At 39.6% G+C, this 14,289-nt stretch overlaps 1 protein-coding gene across 1 annotated transcript; it reads right to left on the bottom strand.

The window, feature by feature from the left end:
* Positions 1-280: 280 nt before the first annotated feature.
* On the bottom strand, positions 281-3,242 carry LOC146472636 (two pore potassium channel protein sup-9-like). Its single transcript, XM_085119385.1, has 2 exons — positions 2,954-3,242; positions 281-1,181 (listed from the first exon to the last, which is right to left on the bottom strand). Exons 1-2 carry the CDS (start codon positions 3,240-3,242, stop codon positions 472-474), a joined length of 999 nt encoding a protein of 332 aa, XP_084975511.1. The 3' UTR covers positions 281-471.
* Between the last annotated feature and the right edge of the window lie 11,047 nt (positions 3,243-14,289).

The following is a 14,289-nucleotide window of genomic DNA, read 5'->3' as shown; positions in this document are numbered from 1 at the left end:
TTTCTTCTTCCTTCAGGCGTCCATGCTCATGCGTGAGTTGGCGTTGTGCTCCATCCTGAGAACCAGTTGCACCTAGGTTTCCGTTCGGTATAGCTGTTTATCATTTTCTCCACTTTCACTTCGTCGTTAAATCAATTCGTAGTTCATAAAATGTAACCCCCCCTTCCCCAACGACACCATCGTCACAATGTTGCTTAACTTGCTCACTGGCACAAGAGGTTATGCCTGACTGGTACATGTGACTAAGCATATTTAAATCACGGTGTATTTTATAGCTAGTGGTGAAACGCCCGGCGCATTGGTTTCCTGTCACCGGAAATTGCTGGTGTAGCACAGATGCCGGGTCGGCCATGCCCTTTTATGTGTTTTTACAAGTATGTGTGTGCGTGTGCGCGTAAAAACCGTCCTTTGACGCACATTTGAGTTCAATTGCCTGGAAGTTGTATCTTATTCATCTATCACTCTTTTACCTTAATTAATCTCGGTCACTGGGAGTGATGCGATGTTTTCCTTCTTTAATCCAATATTTTCCATACTCAAATAAGTCATGTTGGTTTCATGCTGCTCTGGATTGTTATTTTCCTCAGTAGCTGCGTGATGCTTTGCCTTTCGAGGAACGCATCCGGAACATCTAAGGCGGCATTTGCTTTGTTCCATAGCGGCCATGATGGAATTTAGGACGCTTGAGACAATGCACAAACATAAAATGAAGTAAAAGGTAAAGAATAGTTCGCCAAAAATGGACGCAGTTATATCCCCTGCATCAACTGTTTGTAATGTGTAGTTCTGTTGATTTCTTGAGCTGTTTATGGTTAAGTGCGTGATTCTTTGGGGTGATCTGGTGGTGTAGTCACCGAAACCGATTGTGGTTAATGTTACGAACCAGAAATACACTCCCTCAACAAGGCTCCAGCCTGTAAAAAACATCATAAGTAGGCCATTTCCCACAATCATCAGGACCATTAGCGAAAACAAGATCGCAGCACTCTTAGTTTGCAAACGTTTCGGTTCCGACCTCTTCAGGATTTTCACCTCAAACTTTGTGACAATTGCACTGACCCATTTGGCAATGAGTTCACCGACGGATTTTAATGCGAGCATTGTGGTGGGAATCCCGATCAAGGAGACGAAGATGCACAATGTCTGACCTGTGAGTGTTTGAGGGGTGATGTATCCATAACCTGAAGAGAGAAAAAAAAAGTACTGTGAAGACTCAAAGGCAGTAGTTAAACAGTAGAATTTTCTGCCGAGTGACTATCGGCTGATAGTTGTCTCGCGGAAATGTGATGTTCTTAAAAAACAAGTATCGGAGAGATGATACACTACTTTTAAGAAAACCAAATTTCGAAGGGGCAACTATCCGGACCGATAGTCCCGAGACAAAAACATTGTTTTTATTGTTAAGCACTAAATTTTGTTCCGTGGAAAAGTCACTTAGACTTGCAGTTCGAATTTACAGTTTACCAATGTGACTTTTAAAACGAACGGTTGAAAAGAAAAGACAAATAGGCAACATACAGGATAAAAGTACAACAAAAGCAACCTGTTAGTTAATGAATTTGAAAAATAAATAGGAGGTTATCTGGCGGCCGAGACAATCCATCTGGGCATTTTCGCCAAATGGACACTATAACATGATAGTGTCCCTTTGCGTATAAACACTATCACGCCACGTGATCAATATAAACCAAGTGGAGCCAGTCGAAGAAAATTTGGTGGTGGACTATAAGATATGATAGATTCCTCTTTCCGTGATGTAAAGGGTCAAATATGCTACTATGTGGGAGGTTACCAGTCAAAGTGCTGAAACGATATGATAGATTGGACAAGTGCTGTAAAAGCCATGTGCCCGAAAAAGTAAAATATGATCGATAACCCTTTCAAAGTGCAATAAGGACCCCAGAAATGTAACCAGTATATGACAGAGTGTCGTTTATACGGTCCTATAAATAAAATGCTCACAAATAGGTTTTATGTATGCCTTTTATTCGTGGGGAGCCCTAATCTTGGGGAGGAACTTATGTGTATCATGGGTATGCTGAGTGTGATCATCCAGTTCATGTATTTGGCATTCTTTCGGTATTTCGTCACCGATCAAGTCGCGTTTTGGTTGTTCCATTCTCCTCCTCCTCCTTCTCTTCCTCCTTCTCCAATATTTCTTCCGTGACGTGAACTTAGGTGTATTTTTTCAGTGCCCGTTTTCTAGCCCTCACCTTTACTGCGACACAATATGTATCGATCACTTAACGACACTTGATATTCTTGAAAAGCCGCACGGGCCATCGCCAGCAATTTCTTGAGCCACATTAGACCAGACATTGTTTTTATTTACTACCGAGTACGTAGACAGAGCCCAGGTAAGGCAGCTTTGGACATTTATTTTGAAAATGCTATTATATCATTGATTGCCCTTTGAAAGCGTTTTAGAGACCCTAAAATTGCTAGTATATGCCTAGATTTTATTTAAAAACTATTTACAGAAGTTGAGGTAGATAATGTCTACCATTCGTCACCGACGCTGAGATCAATAGTTAAGCAGAGGATACCCAACCCCAATCAGTTACTTATTTCTGTGAAATTGGTGACAAAAACTCTGGCACAGAATCCAGAATAATGTGGGAAGGTGAATAAAAAGTGTTAGTATATGCCAAAGCCGTGGACAGTGTTAGCGTGTTATGCTGGCTACTCAGACTGGCTACTCAAACTCCAGAAAGTTGTTAACTACCCTGGGTTCGAGTAGAGCGCGTGAAGAACACTATCAATACTGTCCACATGTTGTTTGGCATACACTAATATCAGAAGCCTATGACCCCGCTAAAATAGATTGCCCTTGTGTAGTATCGCTACTGTACGACAAACTACCCTCATTGAGTCGTACAAAGACCGATACACGAGGTAAACTTGATTATGAGTTTAGCTTAGTTGGTTTAGAGTAGGGACTATGTTGCCTCACCTATGGTGGTTATGGCTTGAAAGACGAAGTCCAGTGCTGAATAAAAGTTCCAGTGTGGTTTTGGCTCACTCAAGGCTTCATAGGCCACAGTTGAAAAGTTATTAAACTCCTCGATGCTCATGTTATATTTAGATGTCATGGACTCGTACAGAGACCGTAACAACTGGTATTTTTGCTCACGATCGTTTGTCCCTGTGTATTCCACCGCGACAAACAGCCAGGCACTCAGCGTGGCCCATAATAAGAATCCAAGAGTTCGCAGAAGAGTTGTTTTGAACAACGGTTCCATCTAATTTCGCTTCACACCTGCAGTAACGAAGATTGATCGGAGTAATTACTTGGACAGAATTCTGTTCTAGTTTGCCAGTAAATATATGTTATGTTGCGGTCGGCAAGTCCGTTTAGAGAAAACCTGTATTTGTCTTTTTGAGTATACGACCACAGGTCTTGCTCAAGACTGAGGGTACAACTTTCCCTATATTGGCCGATTTAGGCCCAAATCTTATCTGATTCTTGATCACTATCTTTTTCACTACCCGGATATTTCACTTTTGTTTTGTTTGCCGGGAACTGACAAGGGATCGAAATTCTGGTTAATCTTTTCCTAAAAAAGGTTATGTTCACGAGCAGACATACGCATGGAGTTTCTTAGATGAAGGAAAGCGGCCTGAATTAGAAGTCATTTACATCGGAAGAGCCCGCTGAAATTCGCACGAACGCTAGAACTCTACATTTCCATAAGCCTTATGTAAACACACAGTAGAAATCTTTGGAAAAGTGTTACTTCATTTTCTTTCTATTTGCATTCTTATTGTACTTGTAAATCTCTATGCTGGTTGTCGAAGACACAGCCAATTTTCATCTGCCTACCATTTTTGATAAAAAAATGAAATTGCTCCGGCTTTTAATTATTAATGGAAGGGTAAAAATTTCAAACATCCCTTAAATGTAATAAATAGCTTCGATAAAAGTGGTATTTTCTTGAATCTTGTAAAACAGAGGGGAAAAACAAAAAGCGAAATAAATCGCAATCTGACAATTATAAATGGTTTGTAAAATTACAAACCAAAACTTTACGCCCGTTTAACTAAAACTAAACAATGAAATTCGCAAGAGCACTCGCTTCTTTGAAGAATGGCTTTAAATGATAAAGATTTTGCAGCGCATTTTTGTTTGAAAACGTATCGTTTTCTATCTGTCTTTGCCCCACGGTCAAGCTGAAAACGACTTCAAATATGGCAACTTGTGGAAAAGAACACCGTTTATCTTGGACTGCTGAGATCAGAGGCATTTGAATACGTTGAGTGGAAGGCGCATCAAAAGGTTTTCTTCATAAGTAAATAGATGAATAATAAATAAATAAATAAATAAATAAATAAATGAATACATAAATAAATAAATAAATAAATAAATAAATAAATAAATAAATAAATAAATAAATAAATAAAAACCAACGAAAACGCTCGTGCCGAGGAAAATATTTTGCTACGTTTCCGGCCAGCCAGAAACGCAGAGACTTTTGCTGAACTCGTACAGCTTGAACGACGGCTACTAGGACCCTAAATCTCTTGTGGTTACTCTACTCTACTTTTACAAGGTTTCAGTTGTCCTGCAAACATGTTCAAACCTTCCAAATGTCTGCTATTGAGAAAGGAGAACCACACCAACAAGCCTGGGCTCATGAAATACAACAACAAGATTTATTCCGTCATTCGGTCACATTACAGGGTTAGATAATAAGCAACCAGTACCATGTACTAAAACATTTTATTCCTCGCGAAGCGAGGTTAATAAATTTGTCGGGCCGAGCCGGCCCGAGTGGAGCTAAGCCGCGCAAATTGAGCGAAAAATATATTTATTTATTAAATTCTCAGCCTCGGATATTGCATTTCTAGCGTTCTGATTGGTTCACTAAATCCCGGTTATCAACTCATATACCGTAGTTTGACCTTATATGGAAAACGAATGCCCCAGGTGCCGCTAAGCTAATTTTTTTTTTCGGCGGGAGGCGAAAGTTTCTTCGGAAAAATGTAGAAAAAAAAAAAAAAAAAAAAGAAAAGAAAGAAATACCAAACAATGCCATTTCAATATAACAACTATAAAAGCCACAAAGTTCGGTATGACACTATTTAATGGTACGTATCTCTGAAGTTTCCTTTAAAATCAGAAAACTTGCACTATTTTACGATTTAGATCACATAACAACAACAATAACAACCGGCCGGTTACCTTCGAAAATTTCAGTATGGCTTGCAAATCCTGACGGTAAGAGGGTAAAACCGATCGAAGAAATTTCTCAAGAAGAGCTTTATGCCTGCCTTTATGTTTTAACGCCTTTACGAGGACTTCAGGAAAAGTTCATCTATGAAATCCGTACAAGCGGCGGCCATAATGTTCGTTTCCGTCGGTCGGCACCACTCAGCAAAAACATTTGCACAAATGTGCACAGCTCTTACGCTTCTCGATAAGCTTGAAGTTTAAAAACTTGCACTGAATACTTGTCTCAGTGAGGTTGTACCTCGTACACTTGGACTTGTCTGAAGTGTTTTAAATCGTCCGCGAGGAATTCAGTTCAGCATAAAAAAAGTCGTCCTAAATCCCTTCCTTCGCTCGGCACCACACAGCAAAACATTTGCTCAAATGTGCACAACAATTACGCTTCTCGGTGAGCTGGAACTTCAAAATCACTTGAATGCTTGTCTCAGAAAGGTTCTAACTCGTACATTTAAACGTTTCTTGGATTTGAGATGTCCAACTGTGTCCGATCTTGTTCGCTTTCGATTTTTCATTCAACTCCGTTTGCAAAGAGCTGCGCGTATCATGTGATCATTACGTTTCGCGCGCCTTGGTCGGAAGTTGCCTCAACATCCGGTCGTTTTAATTTAAAAGAAATTTTTTCTTAAAATAAAATTCCGCAACTTCAACAGCAATATCCAAACGCAGAGAATTTAATAAAACAATTATTCCATTCGCGCTTGTTGGATAAGAGATTAGTTATAACCAACTTCGTTGGCTATTTCCCATCTCATATCCAACGCGCGCTCATGAAATAATTGTTAAATATATATTTCGTTGAAGGTGTCCGCACTGTTGCCTAGCAACAGTCAAAAACAAAGTATGAATGACGTCAGACTGTCTGGCGTCGTCTGGAGCAAAATTTGCATACATCGGGAAAGTTTGCGTGCCGGATCAAATTTCAACTGCAATTTTCATCAATATTCACTGGATACAGAACTATCTCTCCAGAGCCTTTTTCCTTTCTTCCAGAAATCTTTTTTGTGAAAGATTGCATTGAAGAAATTACACGTTTTGTGGCCGCGGTGAAATAATTTTTCCGTGGGAAATAGATCCATCGAACACGACAGCGCTGCAAGCCCGTTGTACATTTCGTCGGGTCAGAAAAAGATTTTCAACCGCAAACTAGCCGGTGGAACTACGAAAAGACCATGCTCATCCAAATAATTGCTATGTTCAGAAACCTTTTAGTCTCCTCATTTGATGCTACAATACGAGAAAAGGGGGCTTTCCACCCAGCCCCAGCTTCGCGAGGTTTTGCGAGCCACGTATTTCTAGTTCTATAGTCTGTAATACATATTTCGCTTTAACTTCTTTTTTCCTTACAATATAATTTTATATGGTAGATTGGAGAAATACATTCAAATACCATTGTTGAATGATCAGTATTTTTTTCTAGTTACAATATTGAAGGAAGCCTTGCTGTAAAAGCTAAATGAGACCGCAAAAGTGATAAAGGAATTGGAAGTTTTTTTTTCCTCTGTTTGAAACATTCCTTACTTACGTCCTTATTCTCCCTGTCTGAAAGTCATTTTTTCGGCCGGTCATTTTCAAAAACATCTGTACTGGGTTATTATTAAGTGTTCTACTCTAATCACCACAACAAACGGAATATTGGTTTTGCGTCGGAAGAAAATAATTAGTCAGTCAATAAGGTTCATCCATTATGTATCATACTTTTACTCAAGGAATGAATTTATCTGCAACTGGTTATAGACTTGCTCGCGGAAAACACACGCAGAGAAAATGCTATAGTAACGTCTTTTCCCCTGAATTTTCATTTGACGTCATGAGAATAAAAACACATTGCGTTGAAAAAGAGGAAAAATCACCTCTGCTTCTTTAAAAATGCACTGAAAAAGTTTGCTCGAACGACGGACCTTAGAGGACAAAGGAAACGTGTAGATTCAGTGTTGCGTCCCAAAGAATGCAGCTTCTTGTTATGAATGTGAACTTTCGAAGCTCGCTTTCTCATTACTGTTGAATAACTGGGCAAAACAGAATATGAAACCTGTTTGGGTTTCTGTGTGTAATATTCATGGGAAGACAAAATACAGCGGACAGAAAAGCCAAAATTATGCAAGTGCTAAAGTTCTCAGTTCTGTTCTCCTAGCAGTCCGTCGGTCTTGCAGAAGTAGCGTTTTGGATGAGTTCCCTGAGTACAGTAGCAAATAAGACGACCGCAAATGTTTACAGGAATACTTAAAACTTCTTATCGATGAAGTAAAATAAACTCACCTCGCTTAAAAGGCTTTAAACGTAATGTTGAGAAACGTGAGCGCAGAACGGTGCAGCACCGAAGTAATTATTTATGACGCTATATTCAATGAAGTGGTTAAAAATCGAAACCACCTGCGTTTAAAGTTTAAAAAATTATGCAAAGTGTCAAAACATCGATTTTAATTACCGCTCATTGTTTGTCACCAAAGAAAACACCACGAAATCCACCGCGAATGTATTCAAAAGCACCAACTTGTCTATCCCAAAAAGAGCGGTTTGACTGACCAAAACAAGGCTGTCAACAGCTGCTTCATTTTTCCTTGTCTTCACCAAAAATAATTACATATGGATAACAGGGGTTAGCTAACGGCAACTTTTTCACGGCATTTTCCACATTCATATTTTTACTTCTGCGAAAGGTGACACAGTGCGGAATATTGAAAATATATTGAGGTCCGATTTGTTTTACGGGCTGACTACCACACACCACTGTAGGTTCAAGGTCTTTATTGGCGAGGGTAGTACATTCCCAGCTCAATTATCAAATTCGCCAAAAACCGACACCAGGCAGCCTTCTCGGTAGAAAAAAAAAAAAACAAAACAAAGCAAATATTTGCGGTTCGAGATGACTGAAATTTCTGCTTGGAACTAATTTTTGCGATTCTCTGTTTAAGCAGCAGAACGTTTAAGTGGAAGAAACCTTAGTATGTACGGTTTGTTGAGTCCCAATTCCCGCTACCTACATATTAGAGACATATTACTGTAATACTTCACTGCGCAAAAGGACTGATCTGTCAACAACAAAACAAAACAAAAAGCCTACCCCTACCATGCACAACAAAACACTATTTCATTAATACGGGTTAATAATACTACAGACTAGATAAAGACTAAAATCATGTTAATGTTCTTGTTTAAGTCTAATGTATATTGCCCCAGAGGCACAAGTCTATTAAAAGCGGAGTTTTTAATTTGACTGAAGGGAGTTAATTTTTGCGGTGTCTTACTTTGCGGGTTTTTTTTTTTCTACGGGAACTAATTTTTGCGGATCGAGGTCAATCCGCAAAATCCGCAAAAATTAGAACCCGCATAATGTTCATGCTACACGGTATGCCGAGCTTGTTTTCAGCATATCCTCTTCAACTCATCTCGTAGCCCTTAGTCCTAGGTGAGCCATCCTCACTAATCTATTCCTTCCTTTTCTATTTGTTCTCTCCAAGGACTTCCTTTCCTGAATTTGTCTCCCCTCCTTTTCCAAGACAGTTCGGTCTTAATTGCCACCATCGTCACAAAACCTTTACACTTTTCCCTCTATCTTGGACGTTCAATACTTGTGGATCTTGGCTTCTCCGCCGCCACACATTTCATTCTGAGCTCAGCAACGACCAAGTAATGGTCCGAACCTGCATCTGCCACCTCCATTTAGTTTCACTAACTTCTTAAATGGCGAATCCCAACCTCTCGGTTTTCTTTCCAACTCGGTGAACCATTCTCGGCTGGTACGTAGTATTTACAGTCTATATCCGATGTTTTGAATAGTTTCGGCCGTCAACGGCACCATAATTCGCCCCAATGAATCATCATCAATTGTCCGGGTTAAAGAAGCTCCTTCATCCAGTCCTAGGGAACTTCCTGAAGCAGGAAAATCAAATCAATCGGTGTTGTAGCCGATCACCTCCACTTGATAGGTGGCTGCCCCAAGCTTAGTATGTGTGGAGACCTTGCTTCAAGCTTTCAACTGAAATGTAACCCGGCACCACGATGAGGCCAATCACCCACAAACTTTGTTTCCTGAAATTCGGAGTATACAAAGAATTTTATGAACTGTCACAATAAGGAAGGTCAAAGAAGTAAAGTGGATGAATTATATGTTGTCATATCAGAACCAATTAAAAAGCGTTTCCAACAGAAGATTCTGTTGAACGTTGAAGGGATTAAATTCTAACATGCACAATTTTACACTTTTAAAACATTTAATGGAATATTAATCACTGAGCTAGCGGTAAAGGAAAATGAGATGGTATTTGAAGGAAAAACTGCGACACAAAATCAAGTTTCTCAGACTCTTAACTTAGGAAAATCAAAACTAAAACATGGCCGTAAGATGCGACCCACCATATAAAAGAAAATCCTAGTGTACTTCTACGACTTGCGGAATCGGCTCCCAAACGTCTAGGATAGAGAGCTTCTGAATGTATTCATGGTACGGCACCCGCGACCTGTGGTTTGGAGTGCACTGGTAGTTCCTAGAAATAAAACAATTGGCAACTTTTGTTTGAACCCCAGGGCTCAGTTGTTCAAAGTTTAATTACTAATCAAAAAAAATTCTTCAAAATGATTTTTTACTTTAAAAAACAAGATGTAACGAGCGAGATGAAAAACTTGGCGACTTTTAATCGTTGCTTAGCGTTATTCGGCTTTCGAAGAATGGAGCCCAGGACGAGGGCAGACTACTTACAACGCCTTTGCATGGTCAGTGAGAGAAGTAATCTCACAAGCGCTTGTAATCAAAAGAGATAAAGTTGACATCGCTAGAACATAAATTAAATACGTCAGTGGGTAGGAAAATTCAAAAATAAATTCTGATCTATTGCCTCGACCAAATTACCAACGTGGCGAAAGTTTAGGATTCACCAGTGTTGTGTTACTGTTTTTCTTCTATGAAAACAGTTTAAATGAGATCTCTTTCTTGAAGTACTACACCCCAAGAAATAAAACGGAAAACATCTCTATCACTGTCTCGCAAACTGAAATTATGTGGTATACTTTCAGGAATCAGTTGCCATCTAGGAATCCCCAACTATGGCAAATTTAACATTCGTTTTTTTAGAGTTAAAGTTTGGAATTCCATTGAAGAGTCATTAATATCCGAGAGTCGTACCTGTTTCAAAATCCTCTTAAAAGAATCGCTTATCTCCAACCACTGACTGGCTCATTGATGTACTTTATTTTCCAGTTTTTGCGTGTGCACTTCCCCTTGTTTATTGTTATTTTTATGTGTGCGTGTGTGTTTGAATGGTAAATCGTGTCCTTAGTTCTATGTTAATGTAAGGTACTTGCAAATTTTTCCGCTTGGCCCAGCCACTTAGCTCGATTAGCTTGTTATTTCTAAATGGCTGTACTCTCTTCCTTAGTAATTTTTCTTTCTTGCATTTATTTTAACACCATGTAATTTCTGGGCACGAATAAAGATTGTTGTTGTTTGTTGTTGTTAGGATTTGGCAAACTCGACCATTAAACTGAAACTGTGAAACGTAAACATAAACCTCCTGCTAAACGTTTGATCGTTTCGAGAAAATTAAGGTGATTCTCCTCATAACAAGGCCACAAAATCCAATAGAGCGTTACCCTGATATATATATATATATATATATATATATATATATATATATATATATATCATATGCAATTTGGGGAGACTTCCATAACAAATACATACAAATTAATTAACACTGCTCTGTTAGCAGAAACAAAAACTGTTTGAGGGAAAGTAGCTGTTACGCACAGTGAATCGGATTGCGGTAGTTCACCACATAGTGGGAAGCACCAATCCAACTGCTATATTCATTATAACAAATATTAGAAATTATTTAAAAATCACAGGTGTTTCTGTGGAACAAAAACGTTTTAGCAGCTTTGAAGAGATTGAGGTCAGTAAAGTGAAGGTAATTTCAGAAGTTACTTTATAAAATTCATGACTTTTTTATTGTATGTAAGAAAGGTGGGTTCTTAGAAAAGAAAAGTACTGAAGTAAATTACAAGATCACGAAAATCGAATAGCCTGACGTCTGGATCACTCTACAGTTTTATTTGCATCCACCAAAGCGACCTACATTCTCGTCTGTATTGTTCACTTGATCAGCTCAATCTTAACAACACTCGGAAACATCATTATCATTGGTGGACTTCGCAAGTGCCAGTCTCTACAAAAAATCCTAGACAGATTTTGTCTTTGGACTTGTTGTTTTGATGCTTAGAACAGCTTACTAATTGTCTCTAATCTTTCATATTACTGCACTATGGCTGTCACATTTAGCAGGGTATCATCTTTATCATTGGGCCAAAGTCGCTTGCTACGACAGCCAAAAATGCGATTGATCAATTTCTCGCCTTTCATCTTCGCTTAAGGTAAGGAGAGGTCGTGATATCTTAGCGAATTACATAATAATGTGTATGGTGCCCCGAATTTTTGAGAAACTGAAGCTATCTTCGACCAGTTTAAGTAATTAATATTCTGTAAAAAGGAAGACTAGCGAGAACCAATTATGACAGAATGGTGACTTGACAGACCGTAATAAGTCGAGAATGGATGTCTAATAAAAGATTTGAAGATACTCAAGAGAAGCGCTATATTTTTTTAAATAATAATGTCCATATATATCTTGTGATAAAGAAGGACGATCGTATTTTTCAAGCTTATCCGTTAAACAAAAAACAAACGATCAGCTTGTCACGAGATTGGGGATAAGGGGGAGAAAATGAGCTAGTGGCAAACAAATCAATAAAATATAATTAGGTCAAAGGCGGCTGGGGGTAGGCTTTAATAAAAACAAACGCAGATTAGGCTAATCCTGGTTTAATAGACGTACCCAACGACCCTTTTAGAGAAAATTAATCGTATTTTGCACTAAACACTAGCTGAGTGTCCCTACTTCAATCTTGGTTACTATTTAACGTTCGTGGGAAAAACATACCCGCTCTTCACTACCAGCGAACAAGACTTTTAAGAAATGAAAATCCCAGCCAGCTGTAAGTGTAATTTCTGTCAACTAGCCAGCAAGCAAGTCAGCTTGTAGGTACGCAGCATCTTCCTGAGACTTTTAAAATTTGTTTATATATATTTTTGCGTCGTCGACAAACATGGCAACATGGCTCGTCAGGACCGAATCGGGAAAGTTATTTACATAGATGAGAAATAACATCGAGCCTAAAATTGAGCCCTGAGCTATTCCGGAGCTGACAGGGAGAGTATCAGAGGCTTCACCTAGCACTGTTACACGACCCATCAGGGAAGAGCTAAACTACTGCAAGAGGCTGCCTCCAAATCCGAACTTGTGAAACTTTTGGAGCAAACAGCCGTGGTTCATCCGATCAAAGGCCTTAGACATATCCTTATACATAATGTTCACCTGTTTTCCGTTGTCTAGTAGGAAGCCCACGTGGTCAAAAACTTCCAAAAGGTTGGAGGTGCATGATCACCCCATAATGAATCCATGTTGACAATTTCTTACCAACTCGTACAGTCGATCTTTGAAGTGTTAAATACACATCGCTCCAAGACTTTAGACACCAGTGACGGTAAGGAAATGGGCCTGTAATCCTCTGTGCACTCAGCCTCACCCTTACAAAAAAACGCTTTGGGTTTGTGTTGAGGTCGGACTCGATGGAATCAATTTGATTGGTCCTTTTGGTTACGTGGGTGATGTCCGGCTCTCTGTTCATGTGCCCAATTATTATTTATTACCAGTCCTCTGCCGTTGTGGGGCAAGTTCGGACAAAAAACGCAACAAGACCCAAGTTGTTGTGCGAATTGTAAAAAGGGACGCGTGACCACTCGGGAAACGCCCACTTTTCCACTTGTAAATGGGTTTTTTCCATTAAACTTTTGTTGGCAGTTTTAATTGCAATGTCTTTGGCGAGGGAGGGGACTGGGCACAATTCCACCCTCTTTCCGGTCATGATGTCACCTTCATAAATATCCAATGACATGAAATCGTGGATAGGGTGACCCTCATTCCTATGCAACGATCTTTGACTCTGCCCATCGCTCTTGTTTTCTGTCCATCATTTTTAGAGTTTCACAAAAGTGATCGCCATGACATTAGGTACGTGAGTGCTTTGACAGAGAAACGGGTGGAAATCCATTACAAGCATCAAAATGAAGACGATCCTGTCTCCCCAAGCTTAAAACATCTTCGTGGCATGCTTTACGACCTGCTGGGCGCGTCTCCGTCTAACTGTTAAAAGAATGTGTAGTGTATGGTGATACGGACAGTATTGTCTACATCCATCGTCCGGGTTTTCCCAATCCTCTTCTTGGCGATTACCTCGGGGACTTTGAAGATGAGATGAGGAATGGTGACTACATCGTTGAATTTGCTTCGGGCGGTCCCAAAAACTACGGCTATGTTACTGCCAAACGTAAAGAAGAGTATAAAGTGCGGGGTCAGGCCCTCAACAGTGTATGGTCCCGTCAAATGAATTATCAGTTTCTGCGCCACAACGTCTTGGACTACATCCAGAATCTCTTGCAAGAGGGGCACGCCAGACCAACGTCACCAAGACCCATCACATTGTCCTTGACGCCAAACAGTACGCCACCGAGACAACCCGCCAAGTCAAGAAATATCAGTTGGTGTATAATAACCGCGTGGTTGATCCTACTACCTTCCAAACGTACCATAAAATATGCCTTAAACGAGCCGATACAATAACTGACGATGTTTTACAAGCCTGACAGGGGTCCTGACAGGCAGGAAAAAACAAACGAGACATTTTTTACCCAGCTAGAGAAGCGTTTTATTAAAAAATCTCAGCAAACTAGATATTTAGAAACGTTCCAGCCAGTTAACCGTCTAATGTGTTCAGTTCACAGCCAGCTCTATTCCAGCCTGCAGAGCGGGTTTTCAGTAGAGCGGACCCATCAGGTACTCCTAATTTAACGTGAACTTTGATTCAAGTTTAATTACTAATCGATGAAGATTCTTCCAAAAGATTTTCAGTTTTGACTTAGCCTTTTATATGCCATTGGCTTAAATGTCTTTTCAAAGACATTTTAAATGGCCGAGATGAAAACCTTGGTAAGTTTTTAATCGGTTTTT

The sequence above is a fragment of the Pavona decussata genome, unplaced genomic scaffold, assembly GCF_977016875.1.
Source record: "Pavona decussata unplaced genomic scaffold, jaPavDecu1.1 SCAFFOLD_98, whole genome shotgun sequence".
Classification (NCBI taxonomy): domain Eukaryota; kingdom Metazoa; phylum Cnidaria; class Anthozoa; order Scleractinia; family Agariciidae; genus Pavona; species Pavona decussata.
Note: the sequence above shows the minus strand (reverse complement) of the source record. Positions and strands in the feature narration are given on the sequence as shown.